The sequence below is a fragment of the Equus przewalskii genome, chromosome 4 (assembly GCF_037783145.1).
Source record: "Equus przewalskii isolate Varuska chromosome 4, EquPr2, whole genome shotgun sequence".
NCBI lineage: Eukaryota > Metazoa > Chordata > Mammalia > Perissodactyla > Equidae > Equus > Equus przewalskii.
This window is the reverse complement of record NC_091834.1, coordinates 45,676,424-45,697,955: the sequence shown is the minus strand read 5'-3', so window position 1 is coordinate 45,697,955 and position 21,532 is coordinate 45,676,424. Positions and strand designations below refer to the sequence as shown.

Here is a 21,532-nt window from a genome sequence, read left to right as displayed (position 1 = left end):
TCCTTTTTTCTTGGTCTTTTGCTCAAGGTTAATGCCATAATCTGATTCCCTATTTGAAATTTCTGGGATGTGCTACCTCTGACTAGAATACTTATTTCTGATTAGCACTTGGTTTTCCTGGATTCGCTAAATTTTTTTTTGTTTCTTTTCTAGTCACTAATTTCACACAAAAGTGAGTGTGCTATATTTTCTGAAGCAAGGAAATGTCTGTAAAGCACTAGTAGCTAAGGACTAAATACATTTCTTTTGAGTTTTCATCCTAAAAATCTTTGAGGAAAATCAAATAGAGAGGAAGGAAAGCTAACATTTCATATTAAAAATTAATAAGCAATAGCTCCAGTCAAAAAGAAATAGAAAATTAATTATGAAACTTTTATATTTATTAATTAGGCTGTAAGAAACTGCATTTCAAATCCAAAGACTAATTTCTACCCAGGTTTACATATAACTAGTTTTAAGACTACACAATATCGTAGACCCTTCTATAATCCACCAAATGTCCACCTTTGTAGAAGTAGACTGCTTCCCCTCCCCCCACACTGATTTTACATGAGTGACAGGTGTTTCTTCACGCCATCTCAGCTTTGTGTGTGAAAGTAAAACAGCAACTCCCTAGCTCACCCTTTCCAGGTAATTTTTACAAGTCCTCTTTATCCCTTTGCTCCACCAGCTGCCGTTCAGTTTACTCAACGTAGGGCTCATAAGTCTTCTTGATGGAGTAGCTGTAGTTGCTGGTAAGTTCTGTGACAACTCCAGCTGTTTCAGGGGGGCATTGCTGCTCAATAGAGATGTTCTCCTTGTATTGCTTGTGCTGATGACACGGCTGTCTCCTCAGGTGTCACCATTACTGCCTCCAACTACTTGGGTTTGGCATTTGGGGAAGCCATCTTTTCACAGCTCAGGCTTAAAACAGCAATTGTGTTTAAGATGAATTTTTTCTAGTCCAGTGGTGATAGCAGGAGAGAATCTCCCTGCTTCTTTAGACTTTAGCCTCATTATATCAGGCACACCCCCACTTCTGGGCCTTTGGACTTCAGATTCTTTCTGCCTGGTGTGATCACAGGTTCGTTCCTTCCACCTGTCAATTCTCTGTGTGATATATCATCTACACAAGAAGGCCTTCCCTAACCACCCTATTAAATTGCACCCCACCCCGCTCTCACCTAGTATTTCCTGTCCTCCTGCTCTGTATTTTTTTCCTCCATAGAACTTGTCTTCTAATATATTTTATATCTACTTATGGACTTTGTTTTCGTTAGCCTCTTCTCTGGAATATAAACTCCATGACAGCTGGGATTTTGTTTCATTCACGTTGGATTCAAAATGCCTAGAACGCTGCCTGACACCAAGCAGATGCCTCATAGATATTTACTGAAGGAATGAAGAGTCTCTGCAAGTGCATATCTCACTGCTTCCTTACCTCCCACTCAAGCCCCATTCACCCTTAGGCCATAATGGAACTGAGGCCACTTCCCCCGGCCAGGACCCAGGCCAGGACCCAATCTGGAACATGCACGCCCTTCCTTTCCCCAGAGCAAGGGTGAGAATTCCTGAGCCCACTTGGGGCTCTGACTCCCCCTTCCATGGAAGTGTAGCTTCCCCTCCGTACCCAGCCACCCCCTAACATCCCGCCAAAGCTGGTTTCTACTTTACTGGTGCTCATCTTCTGCCCCAACTCCTGTTTTCTGGGGGCTGTTAAATTAATTCAACAAGGAGGCCATTAGGCTGAGGTGGCTTTAATTCTATGGCAGCCTGCATAAGCAAACCAAAACCTGAGACTGTAAATGCCTCAAGGTTATGAAACTGAAACCTAAGGACAACAAATCACAAGAGCCAACTAGCTTTAAGCTAGAGCCAATCAATCATTTCCTTATTCTGCTTCCCCCTCTTCTCTCTAAAAGTCTCTCCCTGAGCTCACGTCGGTGGACCGCTCCTAATCACTTCCGGTTTGGTGCTGCCTGATCCAAATAGATTTTTGCTCAAATAACTCTTAAAACTTGTAATACGCCTCAGCCCATCTTGAGAGCATGTTGGGAGGTTGTAGCAGGGGAGCTCAGCCACTCATAGACCCTTGACGGAAGAAGGATCCTCCTCTATCAGGGAAAGTCGTCCTCTTGGACCAAGAGGGCAGCTTCGGGAAGGTCACACATGAGCCGTGATGGAGCAAGGGGACACTGCCTAGCTAGCCAGGTGAGCCGAACCAACTCTGGTGATCAGTGGAGTGACGGATGTCACAGCCAATCGCCCTCACATCCTTAATATGCCTCAGTTTATCTTCTAACAGGGCCCAGCCAACATATGCACTGCATGATCTTTAAAATCTTTCACAATTATGTTACCATGGAAAAGTTTAATTTTGACTACTTAATAAAGATGCATTAAGAAATATTAAATTCATATTTACTTATGCATAAAAGTATTTAACCTTAAAATTAACTGTGTAATTAGCTCACATATCACATTTAAATAAACTGTCACAACAAAAAACCTTTTCAAAAAGAGATGTATTTTAATAATGAAAGACAGCATTAGTGAAGTTTTTGGTACATACCTTTTGTGATATTAAACATGTACTGTCATATATATCTAAGCGAATCAGAATACAAATTATTTTGTCATGAAGGAGCTATGCTTTCAAAGGCTTTTAAAACAGCAAAAAAGGTCGTTTCCCTTAGAAAATGATGTTTAGGAGTCAATGGTCTCAAAGTCACATTGACTAGAGAAGAAAACGACAACCGACTTTTAAAGCTATCTCAACATAAACCTTACTGCAAATATACAATTCTTTTGAACACAATACATAGAAAAGAGAATAACCTCAAAGGCATTATGGTTTTCTTCTGTGGCATGTTAAAGAATAAGTTTGGCTAATGGCTCCTGATTTATAAAATTTCCTGACAAACTCCCCTAGATTGTGCATAGCTTTCCACTTTTAAAAGGTCATATAAAAAGATATCAGTTTCCAGCAGAGCTAATATTGGTCCATAGCAAATGTTTAGGTTAGTTTAAAATATTAACATATGAAGACTTCCAGTTTAAAAAGAATTTCAAAACAATACTAGGCATTAAAAAATAGCCATACGGCTGAGGTTAATTTTCTAAAGTCAAACAAACAAAAACCTTTTTTCTTCCAAAACGGCAATGGGACAGTTGGCCCATAATGTTAGTTTGCTTGTTCTTACAAAGGTCAATTTACTACTTGCTGGAATCCCAGCCCAGGAACCAGCCTGTGAAAGTGGGTGGCTCATGGCCCTGTTTTACGATGACAATTGGAGTCCTCTTGTCTCTTCCAGAAGGATCTGTCTCAAGGTAAACTTTGGCTAAAAAGAGTTGCAAAGACATACAAATTCAGTTAGTTTTTATTAAACTAAAATAACTATAGAATGAAAAGTCTTCCAATAAAAGTAATAAATCAAATTTTTCTTGCCCCCAAATAGCCAAATACTGTTCCATATGAATAATTCCTTATTGATTTCTCTCATCTGCCATGGAATGTATCATGAGTCTCATTATTGCCTAAAAAATTTCCAAATTTTATGAAATTATCCTTATGGCATAATTATTATGTTTTTCAAAAAAAAAAAAATTGTGCTAGAAAGAACAGCATTACTCACCCAAAGGAATTTTCTAAAAAATCTAGGTTATCACAGTTATGGAGGTTTCACTATTTCCATAATAAACAAGGTAAGTGAATTTAAATTTTCCAGAATAACTGATATAACTACATTCTAAATTAGGTAACAAAACCTATTTTTCTTGTTCCTATTCTGAAATTCTTTGGTTTAAAAAATTCGATTACTCTTTAGTCTGAAGATGAAAGCTAAGCTTCCTCTCCATTTTGATATGTAGTTTTGGAGGATATGATGAAAAAGAGCAGTTAGAAACTTGGTAATAACCATTCAGAGCTATTGCCATAATTCTCCAAGGGATTTAGCTTACCAGACTTCAGAGATTCTGTTTTCTCAACTTCATTAGCATCTTTGCCAATCCAAAGAAAAATCTGAAAAACGAAACAGTAATCACATGTGCTGTTTGGTGCATCTCACACATCACTCATTCAATCTTCACAACAACCCCGGAAGTCAGGAGGCGCAGGGAAGGTCAGCCACTTTCCAAAGTGTTTATACTTATTAGGAGAGAAACTTATATCCAGCCAGTCGGACTCCAGATTTCACATTCTGATATTTTAGGTTTACACCATATTTTCTAGTTTATAAAGTGAACTTTCTCAAAAAAAACATATTCACTGTTTTTTGTACCCACCCCTGGGATGTGTCAGGCAGTCATTATTCCCATGTTATTATTCTGGGGGGACCACACTGAGCTTGTCTGTGGGTACTCCAGACTCCGTTTATGAACTTTGACGTAAGCCTAGTGTTCTCCTATAGTATTGTATCCTGTAACACTTTGGTAAAAGTGCTATAATATTTAGTTTTTAAATATTGAGACTTAGGGGCCAGCCTGGTGGTATAGTGGTTAAGTTCTCGGACTCTACTTTGGTGGCCCAGGGTTTGCTGGTTCGGATCCTGGGCATGGACCTATCACCGCTCAGCAAGCCATGCTGAGGTGGCCTCCCACAGAGAAGAACTAGAAGGACCTACAACTAGGATATACAACCATGTACTGGGGGACTTTGGGGAGAAAAAAAAAGAGGAAGATTGGCAACAGATCTTAGCTCAGGGCCAATCTTCCTCACCCAAAAAAAAAAGTTATTGCAGGTTAAAAACCCTCATAAAATTATATATTCTCTAAGTATACTTCTTATGAAATGTGTAGGTTGGATACCCCAATGTTGAAAAATTCTCCTGAATTACCTTATATTTAAATCACTTTAAAATTACTCGTTGGCAGAGAAATTTTGGTCAAATTAGTTTTGATTGTATTCTAATTCACACTGAAAGTGCTGGAATCTTTGCTTGCAGGGCATAGAACAAACCATGACAGCAGGGTAATGTAAATGAAAGTAGGATTTTAAAACTTGAAATGTAGTGGGGGAAATATTCTAAAGTATCCATGACTACAGAAATAATAGAGTTGACTAAAATGGGAATAATTAAATTCTTCTGAATAAGGAAATGCCATTCTTATTTTATAATCCTAAAATACACAAAGGTGTTTTATTGACATGAGGTTTTAAATTTCATATCTAGTAACAAATGATCCATTCACTTGGGAGAATCTGTGCCTAGATCTCAAATTCAAATATGGTAATTCTAGACCAAGAAGCTAAGGGGAAATGTAACTGAGCAGACCCCAAAGGTAACAATCTCTGTGGTTGACTCTAAGGTCAGGCCTAATTCAGGTGTTTCATAACTGTTCTATGATTCAGTTCCTAAGATTTATTTTTTCCCTTTCACTATTATTAGTTTACACAGAGACTAAAGAAAAAACCCAATTATCAAATGTGGCATGTCAAATCACCATTCATTTTCTCCAAAATAAAGATATATATAACAGCAACATATTTTGCTGTGTAGATTCAAAACTATTCTCTGTTTTTTCCCCAGGGGAGGGGTCCCCTATGACTTCTCATCAAATTTCAAGAGAAACTCTGAACATTTCAGTTTCCCCCATGGCACTGTACCCACTAATGCACTGATTAGTTAAATGAATGGGTGAATGTTTGACTAAATTAGGAGTGAATTTTAAAAATAAGTGAAAAATAGAAGTTTTTTGGCCTAAAACTATATAGCCAAAGATGATAGCTGTGGAATTATTTCCACATTAAAAAACCAACTTGCCATGCATATCAGTTTTATTTTTTGCCAGACTGTGTTGAGTCTCTTTTCTTTTTTTGCTGAGGAAGATTCATCCTGAGGTAACATCTCTGCCAATCTTTCTCTTTTCATATGTGAGCTGCCGCCACTGCATGGCCACTGACAGACAAGTGGTATAGGTCCTTGTCTGGGAACCTAACCTTGGCTGCCAAAGCAGAGCACACCGAACTCAACCCCTGGGCCACTGGGGCTGGCCCAAGTCTCTTTTAAATATAGCCTAAATCTATCAGTCTATTTAATGTTAGATTTGCCATTTTTCAAAGCAGGTTTTATCAGCTCCCAACTATAAATATACTCTCTCGTTATGGACAAAATATAGTTTTACCTGTTCCCAAGTATCCAGTAACATGACATCATCTTCTGCTAAATCCTCCTGGGTGAACTCTCCTGGGACCTCTTCAATCTGAAATGCATGAAAAAGCTTTATGACCAAATAGTAAAGCAGTAATTTCCTAACACATAGGACACAAATGCCTTGTATTATTTTGGAGCATAGCAAAAATAAATTTTGGTAGTCATTTTTTTCTCCCTTTTGGGTGATAAAGATTTAAATAGTTGTTTATCTGTTTAATTGGGTATCACAAACTGACGGCACCTCATTTGGCAAGCACAGCGCTTAATATAAATGTTGCACTTGAACGCGAAAGGCGGGCCACACACTCAAAGTGACCACAGTTCTCCCGACGTCCGGTTCCTTATGACACACTGCTTCACAGATTTATGTTGCCTTCCTATCCCTGCAGATATCTGAGTTTATGGTCTGAGTACTAAACTGTCTTTCATCAGGTCAAGATTATTTTAATAAAATCAATAGGTCTGGTCATTTTAATAAATCAACAATTTTTAATAAGATGAGATTATAACAATATTCCATATGCAAAATTTCATTATTTTTACTTTTAATAGGCCAGTATTTTTTAAGAATTCTGGTTGAACACCCCATCCTTAGGAAGGTGTGTAGGGTCCCAATTCTTCCCTCCCCCCTCTGCCATGTGACGTTGCTGTGCGGCCCCGAGTAGGGGGAGTTGACTGTGGCCTCAGCCCTGTCACATTAGCAAAGGTGACTCAGCAGGGGCCCTCTTGTGCTCCTGGGCTCTGTCACAAGAAAAACAGGCACAGAACCCAACCTACAGCCCAAGGAGAACCTCCCAGCAGCCCAGCCCAGTTAAACCTGGCCCCGGGCAACCTGCAGCCCTCTGGCCACAACAATACCTGTTTTTTGTAATCTGATGAGATTTTGAGATTGTTATAAAACAACAACAACAAAAACCTATCCATTTACAGAGGGCAAGGAATTTGCTTGTATTATCTTTTTACAGAATATTTACCAATCGCATAACGATTTAAACAAACAAAAACTTTAAATATCACTTCCTCTGTGCCAGGCACTGTTCTAATACTTTATATGCAACAACTAGTTTAATATTCACAACAAACCTATGAAGTAATACTAGGATTATGCCCATTTTACAAATGAGAAAACTACAGCACAGAGAGGGCAAGTAACCAGCCTAAGGTCACAAAGCCAGTAAATAATACCACCAAGAAAGTGATACACACAGGCAGATTGGTTCTAAAAGCACCAACAGGCTCTGTTGCCTCTTATGAATTTACATGTCTAGAGCCTGCTTTCTGATAGCGATAATAAGATAAAACACCTGTTACTAACGATCCTTTTCATTAAATTGCAAAGGGAGTAGAAGGGGATCCAGATAGCAAACAAGAAAACGAGTAGGTGCGGAGAAAAAGTAGATTTCAATTAAATATGTGCATGACAAATATCTTCATTGGAAACAAACATGTAATTTACAGCAATATTAGCAAATAATACTTATAAGGAGTTATAGAAGCATATGCTGAAAAAGAAGTTTGGATGCAATATCAAATTAACAGTGAAAAGAATAAAACAACAGATTTTTCTGACAAGTTTATAAAGTACAGGGGTTTCCTGCAAAGTAGTGAGCAAACTGCCATACCCAACAACCAAATCCATCACAATCCACAATTTAGATCTTTAATTTTCTTTTTGTGAGGAAGATCGGCCCTAAGCCAACATTTGTTGCCAATTTTCCTCTTTCTGCTTGCGGAAGATGGTCCCTGAGCTAACATCTGTGCCAGTCTTCCTCCATTTTGTATATTGGATGCTGCCACAGCACGGCTTGACGAGTGGTGCTGGGTCCGTGCCCAGGATCCGAACCCGCAAACCCCAGGCCACCGAAGCTGAGGGCGTGAACTTAACCACTACACCACTGGGCCAGCCCTTAGATCTTTAATTTTTAGGTCAAATCACTTACAAGCTTCAAGTGTGGTTTGTACATGAGCAGTTTCTTCTTCAAAGCGTTTTATTTCTAGAAAGCAATGTACCTGGGAAAATGCTCAGGAAATTTTCATGTGTGTGTGCTGAAAAATAAAGCTTGTAATTACAAGGATGTGGGAACCAAATCTTTAGATCAAATTTTAGATCATTCTTTAAATGAAAAACTTACACAAAAGCCTAGCATGTCAAGCAGAGACAGCAGGATTTTTGTGGTTAAACTGAGATAAGGGGTTGCATGCAGCCCACGATATTTCAGAGCCCAGTATAAAAATCACTCTTGAACACAGATACTTTCACTTCGAATTGCCTGGAATGCGAAGACTGTGAATGACTGAAAGAAAACATTCCTGTTGATTTCAGTTAATTTGCAGGTGCGTATATAGCTTTCTGTGATTTTGCCCAGTGATGAAACTATTTCCACGATAATTTTTTATTCAGTCAAATGGTGAGATTTTTTATTCCCCTGGGACACTGAAGTGTAAAATTTACATAGTTTGATCAAAAACCACTATTGTTGTCCAGAGAAAGTATCAAATTATTAAATGAGCAAATCCAACCACCTACATAATCATATAGTAACTACCACATGCTGACACAGGTGCAAAGTAGCTGATATTTTTAAGAGCAGCTTGATTGCTCTAGTACACCACAGTATTTCTAAGCTGTCACATCCATTACGTCATCGACTCTTAAAACGACTCTGTGTAGAGCAGAGAGATTATCATCCGTGGTTTGCAGGTAAACTGTAAGGAGACCAGTAACATAACTGCAGTGGCAGAGCCGACCCCGGAATGCCTCTCCCAATACTGTCCAGTCCGACTCCAGCGCTTTGCAAGACACTTACAATGAATCTTCCAGTTTTGTTTGAGCAGCCGTAAAGCCGAGGCGGATGGTCTTCAGCCTGGGTTTCTAGCAGTGGCGAGGTCTGGTAGTCTTTTTTCCCTCCAAGGGAATTCCAAAACTCCTCTGTGGAGAACACACTGAGTTATCCGATGTATTTCCAGGAGCCTGTGGTCCGTATTGCTTTACATTAACAAACAATATTAGTTCACCTTGTGTTTAATGTTAAGGAGTTACTTAAATATAGCAGGTACCATCACCCACTTTTGCAACTAATGGAAGGATTTTTAATCCCTATAACCTTTACAATGTGACTATGTGTGGAAAAAATAAATTACATGATTTGCAATCACACCAAATACAAGTTCTGGTCAGCGTCCTTGGCCCCACAGTACACACCTGGTTCACTGCCTTCCTGAATCCTTGTGGTTTTGCATTTGAGGACACTTGCCACATACTCGGCTCCTTTCTCTTCCTCCTGGCTGGCACCTTTGCCTATCCAGATGTAGCCATTGTTTTGTCGCAGTTTCAGGACAAAAACATCGTTGGAATTCAATGAATCTGCATCAACATCGACCTAGAGTATGAAGAAAAATAACATAATGATTCAAATTCATTGCTGCTCCCTCAATAAACATGTCCCAGCACCTGTGACAGTGACAAACCATCCACAGCCTTTTGTCCTGATCCCAAGATATTAATTCAGGGAGACACTGGGACACTACGATGGCGTTAGAAACATCAGGGTAAGAACACTTTGGTCTGTGTCACTTTAATACTCAACTGCCCTCAGACAGTAGGCACAAGGATCTAAGAATAAAATTAGCCAAACTTAAGTGATGAGGAACAAAGATAATATTCAAGGAGACCATAAGGACAAGGACGAGCTATAACTGGCGTTTGGAAAGAGGGCATAATATTCACAAATGACAAAGGTGTTCAGTTTTTCTTTCCCCCACTAAAGAGGTTTATCAAATAATCAAAGGGACACCGAAAATCATAAAACTGGGACTGGAGTCCAATGTGGGCAAAGAGATAATAATAAAGATTCATGAAAAGGTTCTCCAGGTTCAGATAAATTACAGCTTAAGTTATAAAAGACTATTTATAGGGGATTAAAAACATAGCATTGACATACTCCTTCCTTTCAACTGAGAAGCTGTGCACACTGTCTGAGATTGGCCAGGTTAGCACAGTTCTTTTCCAGGTGGGCACAGAGCAGTGAGAGGGACCCAGCAGAGCCCAGACTCTGCCCTCAAGATGAGGCTGAAGGTGGAACCTTTGGGCAGGGACAGGCATGTACAGAGTCTCAGATTTGAAGGTGAGACCGAGGGTCCTAGGATGGGCTTGTGCCTTTGACTATGTCTATGACCTTGTGATTTTGTGACTTTGTGAGAACCTCTGTCTAGCCAGATCATTGTGTGACTGTGACAGTATGTGTATGACTTTCTGCGTGACTGTGGGATTCAATGTGATGTGAGAGATGAAGAAGAACCAGTAAGTAAGACTGAGACGGAGCAGCCATGAGAGAGGAAGAAAACAAGGCGTGGTGTTCTTGAGGCCACATGAAGAGAGTATTTCAAGAAGGAGCTGGTGGGGCCGGCCTGGTGGCGCAGCGGTTAAGTGCTCACGTTCCGCTTCAGCGGCTTGGGGTTCACCGGTTTGGATCCCGGGTGCGGACATGGCACCACTTGGCACCCATGCTGTGGTAGGCGTCCCAGATATAAAGTAGTTCCTCAGCAAAAAGAGGAGGATTGGCAGCAGTTAGCTCAGGGCTGACCTTCCTCAAAACAAAAGAAGGAGCTGGTGATCAGCTGTGCCAAATGATGCTGTTAGGTCAACTGCATTGAGCTGCTGGATGAAGGTGTCAACTATGTGGAAAGCTGGATTTCACCAGGTTCATCAGCATCCTGTCCCCAGAGAGAGCACTAGAGGAGGAAGGAATGGCTGATGGAAGTCTTAATGACATGTCCCAGGAGTTGGTAACGTTTAAGGAAGAGGTTACAGTCATCTATCAGTGGGAACGAGGTTTCATGGACTAAGCTCAAAGGAATCTGTCAGATATGGTGATGGAGAATTACCGGAAACACGATTTGCAATTTCTAATCCAAACATCTCCTTATTGGTACAGAGGAAAGAGCTTGGGTGATGGAGACACAGGTGACGAGAGGCCCATGCCCAGACTGATGTGAGATCAGAGATGGAGTTCCAACACAGAATGTTATAAAGCTTTAGCCTCCCAGGAGATGAAAACAGAAAGCCTTATAAACAATGATTTCAGAGAGGCTGGGAATGTGAAGGCCAGTTTGAGAGGCTGCAAGGAAATAATGTCTCACAGAGAAGTGCCCACTGGGAAAGAGACCACTGCAACGATTCTCATTGACTCTTCCGTCTGAAATCAACTGAGAAGGCCTGTTGATGACAGCTTGTCAACTTGACGGATTTAAAAATAAATTAGTCATAATTGAACACATGAGAATCTGTGCACAGAATGTTCTGGATGAGATCAATTCATATGATGGCATTGAAACTATATGGCTGAATGAGATCACTCTGAAGAGGGCCAAGACTGAGCCTTGGAGCGCTCAAGTGCTTAGAGGACAAGCAGAGGAGGAGAGTCCAGCAGAACTGGACTGGAGTGAAAACACTCTTCAGAAGAGTGGCCCTGAAGTTTGGAAGAAATCCTGATACAAGCAGTGTTCCAGAAGCCTGGTGAAAAAAACCCAGTGTTTCAAGAAGACAGGAAAGGGCAACTGTGGCAAATGCTAGCGAAGGTTAAGAAAGTGGGGTTGGGGAGGAGACTTTTGGCTGAGGCAAAGACAGGTCACTGGCAAACTAGATGAACACCATTTTGGTGGAGTGGCGGGAATGGACACCTGAGTGGAGTGGCTTTAGAGAGAACAGGCTCAAAAAGTAGGGACTGAGTGAGTGAAGACAACTATTTTGAGGATCTGTACTCTTAAGGACGGCAGAGAAAGGATGTGGTCTGTGGGAGGCTCAGGGTCAAGAGAGAGTTTTTAAAGAAAGGATGAAAGTGTTTTAAAGGCATGATTGTATTCCAAAGTAAATAATCCAGGACCGAAGAATAAATTGATGATACAGAAGAGAAGGGAGACTATTGCCTGCAATAATGCTGAACTGGAAGTGAGATATGAACATGGGGCAGAAAGAAATCCAGAAAAGTCTTTAGAAAGGCCAGAGGGCAGGGGATCCTGGAGAGAAGCTGGGTTGGAGGGAAGGGGTACTACAGAATTTGGCCTCAGACAGGAGTCACATTTTATTTATTTATATAATAAATACGCATTAATTTATTTACCAATATATTACTTCACACAAACATTATTATTATTAATTTATGGATAAGAATGTATTGATATTAATTTATTAAATAATTTAGTATTTATATATTAAAAGGAGAATACACATGTACAGATGCAGCCAAGTTGGTGAAATTGGAGGGGCGTAGAGAAGGTGATTCTCGTGTGGACTCTGCGCCAGTTATCAGTAGAGAGCAGGGACACTGGCGATTTGGAGTGGGAGGAGGACATGAAGGGCGTGCTAGATGGAGAGGGTATATGGCTCAGGGAGAATTGTTGGAATGTGCATCCTGGAGTGAGGGGGTAAAGGACAGGAGATGGCTGTCAGAGATCAGATGTTTGAAACAGGTTTCTGAGGCGCTAAAGTTATCACCAATGACAAGGTTTAGTATAGGACCACGGGAGTGTGAGATGAAATGGGGTCAAGGACAAGACTGCTGGATGAGAGAAGCCAGAGTGATGGAGATAGTGCGACAACGGCTGAAGCTGTCGAAGAGTAAGAGGGGAAGGACTGGCAGCTCTGGAGATGACAGTAAAGGGGGCTGAGGGAGGGAGAGTCTGATAGGAAGGACAGAAGTCAAAGAGGCAGGGGTGAGCACGGAGGGGGCCCTGCCCACCCCCATCTCTGGTAAGAGGGCACTGGGGAAAAACACAGCTTCCACGTGAGAGGACTATATGGGAATCTGCGTCCTCAGGGGACAGCCATAGAGCAAGAAGGCGAAGAGGGAGGTTGCAGGTAGAGGGACGCGATGACTGACCCGGTTTGAAGGGCTCAGCTCAGTGGCTCATGTGAAGGGGAAGCGTTGGCAGGTGGGTCCAGGTTGGGGGGTTTGCAGAGCATACAGGGCAGTTTATGGGTGACGTGGGAGACTTGCATTTCAATGGTGACTGAGGTGACCAGGATGAGAGGTGTGATGGATCATCCCAGAGGTCAAAGCACTCAGCCATTGAAAAAGCCAGGCCTGCTGGCCTTGCCCACACCTGGAGGCCTTCTTGTCTTATGACACTGTGATACCGGGTTTGATTTCTTGCACAGCTGCTGTTAGACACAGCTTATTTGGCCAGCTGAGTTATGGTTCTGGCCAAGGGTGGTGAAGCTTGCTTCCCACGTTCATTATACTTGTACAAACAAAGGCCTTCCCTCTTGAATTTCCCCAGTGTGGTCACCTGACCATCACCTGCCATCCATCTTGCTCCAGGCCTTTCAAAATAGAGCTTAAGCTGCCTCAGGCCTTTGACAGCCTTATTTGTTATATTATTCTTAAAATTCATTTGTTTTTGTACAACACAGTTGAAAAATATGAGAGGCCTGGTATCTGGAGTTAACTTTTTACTGATTCTCCTACTTTTAATATTTTTTATTGTGAACACTGGATTCATTATAGAAATGAAGGGAGTTTACTCGCCAATTTCTTACAGACTAATATTTGTAGATGATTCAGGTCCACTGGGAAGACCATAAGCAAGGCACGTTTTATTGGATGCACGATATTACCTCCACGATTCTGGTGATAGATGCCAAGTTTCTCCGGACTTGAAAGAGGTGTGTAGGGGGAGCAGGCGTCTGACCCCCTTTCTTTGAGGTTCCATCCTTGTAAATAATGAGCGGTTTGTCTTTGAACAAACTCAGCAGGTGAGCAGGTTCTTTGCCTTGGGACACTCGAATCTGGGGGCGAGAATGATAAAAGAAATGATAACGAGTGCAGTGAAAGACTGCTGTCCTTCCAAATGTGTTCTTATTTTTCTTTTTGGAAACAAAACAAAAAATAAACCACAAATCAAGAGCTGTAGGAACGATGATTAACAGAAAATATCGGTTAATAACAAGCAGTTTCCTCACTGACTTAAGAATCATTTGTTACTCTGGACACAGCACCCTGAACAGCTTCTCCTCAGGGAAACAGCAGCATACTGGAGCACTTTCTGCTTGCAGAGAGCATAAAGACGTAGGTCTGTTTATCTACGTGTCCTAAAGAGAGAAAACAACAAAGTGCTGACGTATGCCGTCTTTTACGAAAATCACTCTTTCCTCAAGAGCACCAACACTTTACAGATGTTTAGAGATATCCTTGCTTCTCGCATGGTTTGGATCTTGTTCAGAAGGTTAAGAGCCACCCATCCAAATGCTTCAAAAGATAAGACAACACAGAAGCATACTCCTTATTTCTACATCCCTACAACTGTGAGATGATAAAATAATCATAAATCCATGTGGGAATGGAGAAAAGATTTCTATCCAAACATCAGAAACTGGCAAAAACAAATGGAATATACTTTCTACTTTTTAACTTACCTTTAGAAATGGTAATAGATTTGCTTAAAAATACAATATAAGGACTTTCCAGGATAAGAAAATCAAAGAAAATAAATGGTAAATTATTTAATTTTACCTATTAGCTTCACACCAGATAGTGGATTAGAATGAATTTCCTATTTCTTCCATAAACTATTGATGCATTTTTTTACATAAAGCGTTCAAGTTTTGTGCTGGTCCCCTATTTTTTTTCAATGATTCTGCCTTATGCTAAAATTGAACTGTCTCACCTAGTCCAATGTGTCTTTTTCTAGAAGCCAAGTGAATGGGAATACCGATGCGCATACCATTGTAGGGCGGCCTAGGGAGCACTGAAAATAATTAACTTCACAGATACCTTTCAATTAGCAGACATTCAAAGAAGCAAGTAGAAATTATGAAAGTGTCTTTTGAGTCACAGTCCCAAAACTTGGGGTGAGATTAGTTAGGAATATCTAAAACTGTTGTTGGCTTAGCATTTCCCATAACAGTGAGAAAACCTAAATTGCCAACCTAAAAGAAAGGGGGCCACTGATTAAGACCCAACTTCCACTGTGAAATGAGAATTAAAGGAAAAGGTAAATCGAAAAATTTGCAACACTGTTAATATACACTCTACAAAGGAATGTTTAAAACAGCAATAAAGGACTTGAGTTGTTTATGCATTATTGTAAACTACTGCCATCTAGCGATTAAATTAAACACTACCATTTCAATGTCAATTTAGGATTCAACTGGCTAACAATGAACGGAAATTTATTCATTGGGCATATCAAATATTTTATCATGAAATACAGAATTTAAAAAGCGCAATACATATCTTCAAAGTTTTTGCATAATTTAATATAAAAAGTTAATATGCATCTTAGATCTAAGTTAAATTTAGATCTAAGTTGCTTTATATACCCATTAACAAGGTAGAAAGGAAACCAGATGGAGGACCAAATTGAGCCTCCTCATCTTAGATTTCATGTTCTAAAGTATCAGGCTTACCTCTCTATTTAATTACTACCTTTGAAGAAGCAATTAGACATTTACAAAGATTTGAAAACAAAAAGAAAACTTGTGCACCACATGTTAGCTCACTTAACATCAGGCCTGAGGAAGTTAAACCGACACAGCTCTGCAAAGGGAATGCTCATCCTGCTGTATCAGAAATGTCACCACACTGGCCAAACCACCACTTGCTCTCAGTCTCGACCACGATCTGGAGGATGCTTTTCCCAACAGATGGGAGCAGACTCCTTCCCAAAAACCAGCCAGAGAAAATATACAAGCAAGCAGAAAAAATCAAGTAGTGTGGGCTGCTCCAGCTAGGAAGTGAGCGAGGGAATAGGGGGCGGGCGGGTGGAGAGAGAGAGAAGGCATGAATATGAATGAACCAGGGAGAGCTTGCTGTAGGGCCAAGGAACAAGCCAGCGCCACTCCTGGGGTTAAGAAGAGGAGTAGACACACTGGAGCACACTGGAGGGAAACAGAGTCTCCTTAAAGCCTATATTTAACTTCCACATCAAGGAATTCAATAAGCAAAGAGCAAGAATTTCCTGTGGTTACTAATAAGTGTGCTGAAACAAGTAGCAGATACACCACCCCAAAAATAAGAAGAGGAGCAGCTGAGCTTGAGAAAAGAGGAATGAAGGGCAAACCCGGCTGGAAAGGGTCCCTTCGACACAATGAGAACTAGAACTAGATGCTGATATTGGATTCCCATTGGATGATATTCAAACTTTTATAATAAATAAGTCAACACATATTTCTCTCTCCCATCTTTTTTCTATTTCAATCTCTCTCTCTTTCTATACATAAATATACATACTAAAAACTTGGCTCATTTATACTTATATGGAATTTACACTCTGAATTTGGATTCAGTCATTTTCAACAAATTATTTTCAGAAACACCCAAATAAAGGATTCATCTCTCTCCTCCCTCACATCATCCTCTCCTTTCTCTTTCCTCTTCTCTCCTCTCCTCCCCTCTCACTTTCTCCTCTGTGATCTTCCTCCCTCTCTTCCCTTCCCTCCCTTCTGGTTTTTCTCCCCTCCCCTCCTCTTTCTCTTCATCTTTTCCCCTCCCCTCCATTTCTCCCCTCCCCTTTGGGTGTTGGACTTTGTTTCAGTCAAGATTCTACAACCCGGAAGGGAAAAATAAGGATCCACGCTCTCTTATCAAGGTTTCTTTCAGTTCGCCTGTGCAAAACATAACTTGGGCACTTTTAGGATTTGAGAGTGTACAAAATATTGTTCTATTTTTTTACTACTAATTAGAATTATTAATCTGTGCTTGTTCTCTACTGCTGTATTTAATTCCTATTGCTGCTGTAACAAATTATGATGATTTTAGTGACTTAAACCAGCACAAATTTATCTTACAGTTCTGGAGGTCACAAGTCCAAAATGAGTCTCCCTGGACTAAAAGCCAGGTGTCGCTGGGCTACGTTCATTTTTGGAGGCTCTAGGGCTGAATCCATTTCCTTGTCTTTTCCAGCTTCTAGAGTTACCCATATTCATTGGCTAGGGGCCCTTTCCATCTTTAAAGCTAGCAATTGCTGCTTGCATCTTTCCCAAACTGCCTCCTTCTAACCCTGCCTGCCTTCCTGTTCACTTGTAAGGATCCTTGTGATTATCCTGGGCCCACCCAGTGATCCCAGATTACCCTCCTGTTTCAAAATCTGTTGATTAACTACCTTAACTCTATCTCCAATCTTAATTCTCCTTTTCCTTGTAATAAAACATATTCACAGGTCTTGAGGATTAGGATGTTGACATCTTTGCACAGATGGGTATGGGGAATAATTTTATCTACCACATCTGTTTAACAACAGCTGGAAAGTGGTAACTCAGAAAAGTTTTAATGTCTAGTGACTGTCACTGACACATGATATGATTCAAAAGGAAAGATTCTTTTGGGCTCTTAAATCTGTTAATAGTTTTATTTTGTTTGTTTTGGTGTTTGTTTGCTCCCTTTTCTCCTGAATCTGAGAATATGGCATGAGAGTAGGAATATTTGAATTTCAAAATGAAAAAAAGGTAGTATTTAGAAAATGTCAAATTCCCACCCCAACTTGGGAGGGGGCTTAACTAGGCCGTGGGCTAGCAAAATGTTAACTTGTCTAAGTTTTGGGGGCAAACATATCCCAACCTGCACAGCCTGTCCTCCAAGGGACCTATCCAACTGAACAGTCAGGAAAGCCGATGTCGTCAGCTCGTCTCTGGTGGCATTGGCTCCTTGCCTGGAGGAACAGAAGTAAAATAAATTAGCTTGTATTTAAGTTTTAAGATCTTCTAATGTAGGCATTTCAAGCAGAAACTTGTTATGAAAGATCAAAAGAAACCAACTGTTTTAACCTGATACGCCTGTAGAAGCTAGCATTTTTTGCAAGTACTAACACTGAGCCATGAACTGTCCTGTGTATTGTCAAGCACTACATACAGTGAGTATTTTTATCTCCATTTTATAGGTAAAGAAATGGAGGCTTAGCTCCTTACACAACTTAGCTAACTAATCAAGTCTATCTGATTTCAAGTGGGAGCTGCCTAGTTTGGAAAATCATCTCCATAGTAAAAATAGTCCATTTGAGTAGGAGACTCTGAGCCAAATCAATTAGGCTGGATATTACAGGCATTTTGTCTTCCCATGAATATTTGGTGAGCATAGTACCAAATGTCTGGACCCAGAAAGATTGAGAAAATAATCATCAGAAGTAGGCAATGGCTGGCCTTTCTTCTAGCAATTCTTTAAAGGAATTATTAATAAAACCATAAGAGAAGCTAAACTACCAGTGATCCAGAGAAAGGTCAATAAATCAATTTGTCCATTCATCTGCACTTTCTCTTTCTAGGGTAGCTTGTGGCTGTAACTCCCATCACTAGCTTAACCTTAGAGGCACTCTTTGGGAGATGTGCTTGTTTGATGAGTTTGTGGGTGGGTGGGTGAAAGCAGCCACAGCAGTGAGCATTGTGTGCTTTTAGCCAATTCTCCCATGTTTATTTGACTTGGGGTTAGCAGGAGGAATACTAATCCTGGAATTAGGTTTTGAAAGTTAGCCATAGCTCTTCTTCTGAAACCTTGAGAATGACCTTCCTGTTCTATAATCAGAACAGATTAACAATAACCTCCCATCCTGGGCAGCAAACACCCGCCACACATGCACTCCCCTAAGCACTGGGTGCAGGGGGCGCGTCTTATTTATCTCAGAATATCTCATTGCACCAACATAGCCAAATGATTGATATAAAAATGCTCTATAGTGGAGGGCAAAAAAAAAAAAAAGAAAAAAAAGGAAGTGTGTGTTCATGTCAGGCACACCTTTAAAAGAAAATTAAAAATGCTTCCTCTAATAAAGGCACCCATAAAAATATAGTCTTTTAATGTTAATAGCCTAAATTTTCCATGAGCCTATAATGCTAACAAACACTTCTGCAAGCCACTGGGAGCACAGGGTGGGGAGTAACACCGAGCCCAGGAAACAACAGGCTGTGTTACCACCTGTCATTCCTTCATCCTATCTGTGGTTTCCTGGCTAGTCCTCCATTTTGCTTTTTTGTTTTGCAGGAAAAAAATTCAAACAACTAATAGACAACATCACCAAACTTTTGTCTCCATTTTTCTTTTTGTTTTCCTGGAACAATTCAACCAGCAAACCTGAAAAAAATCACCAGACTTTTGCCTTCCGACTCTTTTTTTTATTTTTTAGCTGAGGAAGATTCACCCTGAGCTAACATCACTTGCCAGTCTTCCTCTTTTTTGCTGAGAAAGATTTGCCCTGAGCTAACATCTGTTGCCAATCTTCCTCTATTATGTATATGAGCCACTGCCAAGCATGGACACTGACAGATGAGTGGTGGAGGTCTGTGCCCAGGAACTGAACCTGGGCCACCAAAGCAGAGCACACTGAACTTAACCAGTAGGCCACTGGGGCTGGCCCAATGACTCAATATAAAATACTTCACTCCTTATCTGGAGGCCCTCCTCCTCTTCCTGTCAAAGTGACCCATGCTCTCATCCACACAGATTCAAACTAACTTGCTTTATGGATCCATGACCCAGGGGGTCAAGTGCTCCACTACAATCAAGACATAATAAAGTTGCTCTTTGCCTCTAATTTTGAAATCCTATGCTCAAAGGAAAAAAATCAATCTACTTTGACATGATTTCTTCTTTATAAAGCTGTGGTGCTTGTTGCTCATTAAAAATAAATGCTGCATGAAAATGAAATTTACTGCTTCGAGAGACTCATCATTGCCATTGTTCAATGTTTGTTCAATTTCCATTACCTGACATTTCAAAGAAAAGATCAGTGCTGAAACCGTCTCCTATCGTTTTAGAATATAAGTGCTTTCAGAAACAAAAAGACAAATTTGTGTATTCAGAAGTTGATTTAATTCTAATCTTTCACCTTTAACTCTGCCTCCTGGATTTAACCTGTTTACATCCTGGCATTGAAATTATCCCATAAACTGGAAAGTCGTTTAATTTGAAAGCTAGTCTTCAAGAGAACTGCTTATTTTTTAAATGCCTCTTCACTACCTTTACGGAAGCTTTGGAAGGTCCACAAACCACACAACATTAACAAATGCACATATTTAACATCCGTGGCATTATATGGTAAAGGCATAAAAGGACTCTCAAGTATCTAAGTTACATTCTTGATATCTCAAAAAGTCATACAGTCTCATCATAGGTACGCTGAACACATCAAATTGGAAAGAAGAAAACTAAATGACCCCTCCCCCATCCCCAGTCTCATCCCAAAGATGGAAACTATTAACAGTGTGGTGGACCCTCATTATCTTCTCCTTCCCTTTGAATTTTTTATGGGGGGCTGGGGGAGCCTGGAGGCAAACTTACTCTCCTCCAGAGTTCTTTATCTTAGTGAATGAAACATTACCACTTGTGCACGGACCAGAAATCTGGGAGTCATCCCTGACTTGGTCATCTTCTTCGTTCCCCATAACCAGTCTTTCAGATGCCAACTCCTTAATTCCTTGCAAATTTGTCTCATCCTCTCCCTTCCCGTTGCCCTTATATTGAGTTCTGGCCACATTATCATTCAGCTGGATGATTGCAACAAATCTCCAACAGCCTGCCTGCCCCCAGTCTTCTCCCACCAGTCCACTCTTTAGATGTCAACCAGACTAATTTCTCTAACCTGAAAACCAATCATGTCCCTGAGCAAACTCTTTGGCTGGCTCCCAATGCCCTGAAAATAAAGTTCACTCCCCCCAGATGGTTAGAAGGCCATTCACAATTTGGCTTCTTCTAATTTCTCTAGTTTTATCTTTTGCTGCCTAACTTTGCTCCAGCCACACAACATGATTAGTAGATAAGAGCACACTTGTCCCCACATTGCTTGGAACAACTTCTCTATCTGCTTGCCTGCCTGGCTCCCACTTCTGCCCCCACTTAGACGTCCCTTCGTCTAGGAGCCCTTCACCAGTAGCCTGGAGTGGGCTTGGTTGTCTGTCTAAAGACCACTCAGCTTGTTTTTATCTTAAAATCTTTCATACTTCATTGAAATGCTTGTTAATCATCTGCCTCTCTTTAAACTGTAAGTTCTTGGGGACACAGGTTGTATTTTTTTTTTCCACAACTCTATCTTTAGTCTCTAGCACAGTGCTTGGCACATAGAAAGAGCTCAATGAATCCTTTCAGATGATTTAATGAATAGCTAATGCATTTAAAATTTATAACTGCATTTAGTCTGTTTTAGTTATATCTGAGTAACTATTTACGTGGATTTCAAATTGTTAATTCTTCAAAATATTCTCTTGAATTCTTTGCTCAGTCTTTCTTGTCAGATCTAAGTGCCACAATCAATTATATTTTTTTACATACAAAAGAGAATTAAGAGGAAGACCAAGAAAGAGAATGTAAAAGAACAGCTGACTGGGAACAAGTAAGTTATGCCTGTAAATGCCACACTTTGCACAAAGACCTCTCTAAATTAAAATTTTAGAAAAGGAAATTGCAAAACAAGGACATACC

General features: G+C 40.5%; 1 protein-coding gene across 3 annotated transcripts in view; it reads right to left on the bottom strand.

Annotated features, from left to right (window-relative positions):
• Positions 1–2,489: 2,489 nt before the first annotated feature.
• SCIN (scinderin) overlaps positions 2,490–21,532 on the bottom strand; it is a 70,284-nt gene continuing 51,241 nt past the window's right edge. For all 3 annotated transcript variants that reach the window (XM_070615788.1, XM_070615790.1, XM_070615791.1), the window contains 7 exons: positions 17,687–17,777; positions 13,747–13,917; positions 9,334–9,511; positions 8,939–9,060; positions 6,103–6,180; positions 3,940–4,000; positions 2,490–3,320 (listed from right to left, as the gene is read on the bottom strand). In XM_070615788.1, the coding sequence (XP_070471889.1) occupies positions 3,196–3,320; positions 3,940–4,000; positions 6,103–6,180; positions 8,939–9,060; positions 9,334–9,511; positions 13,747–13,917; positions 17,687–17,777 (826 nt within the window). In that variant the 3' untranslated portion in view covers positions 2,490–3,195. The remainder of the gene's footprint in view (positions 3,321–3,939; positions 4,001–6,102; positions 6,181–8,938; positions 9,061–9,333; positions 9,512–13,746; positions 13,918–17,686; positions 17,778–21,532) is intronic.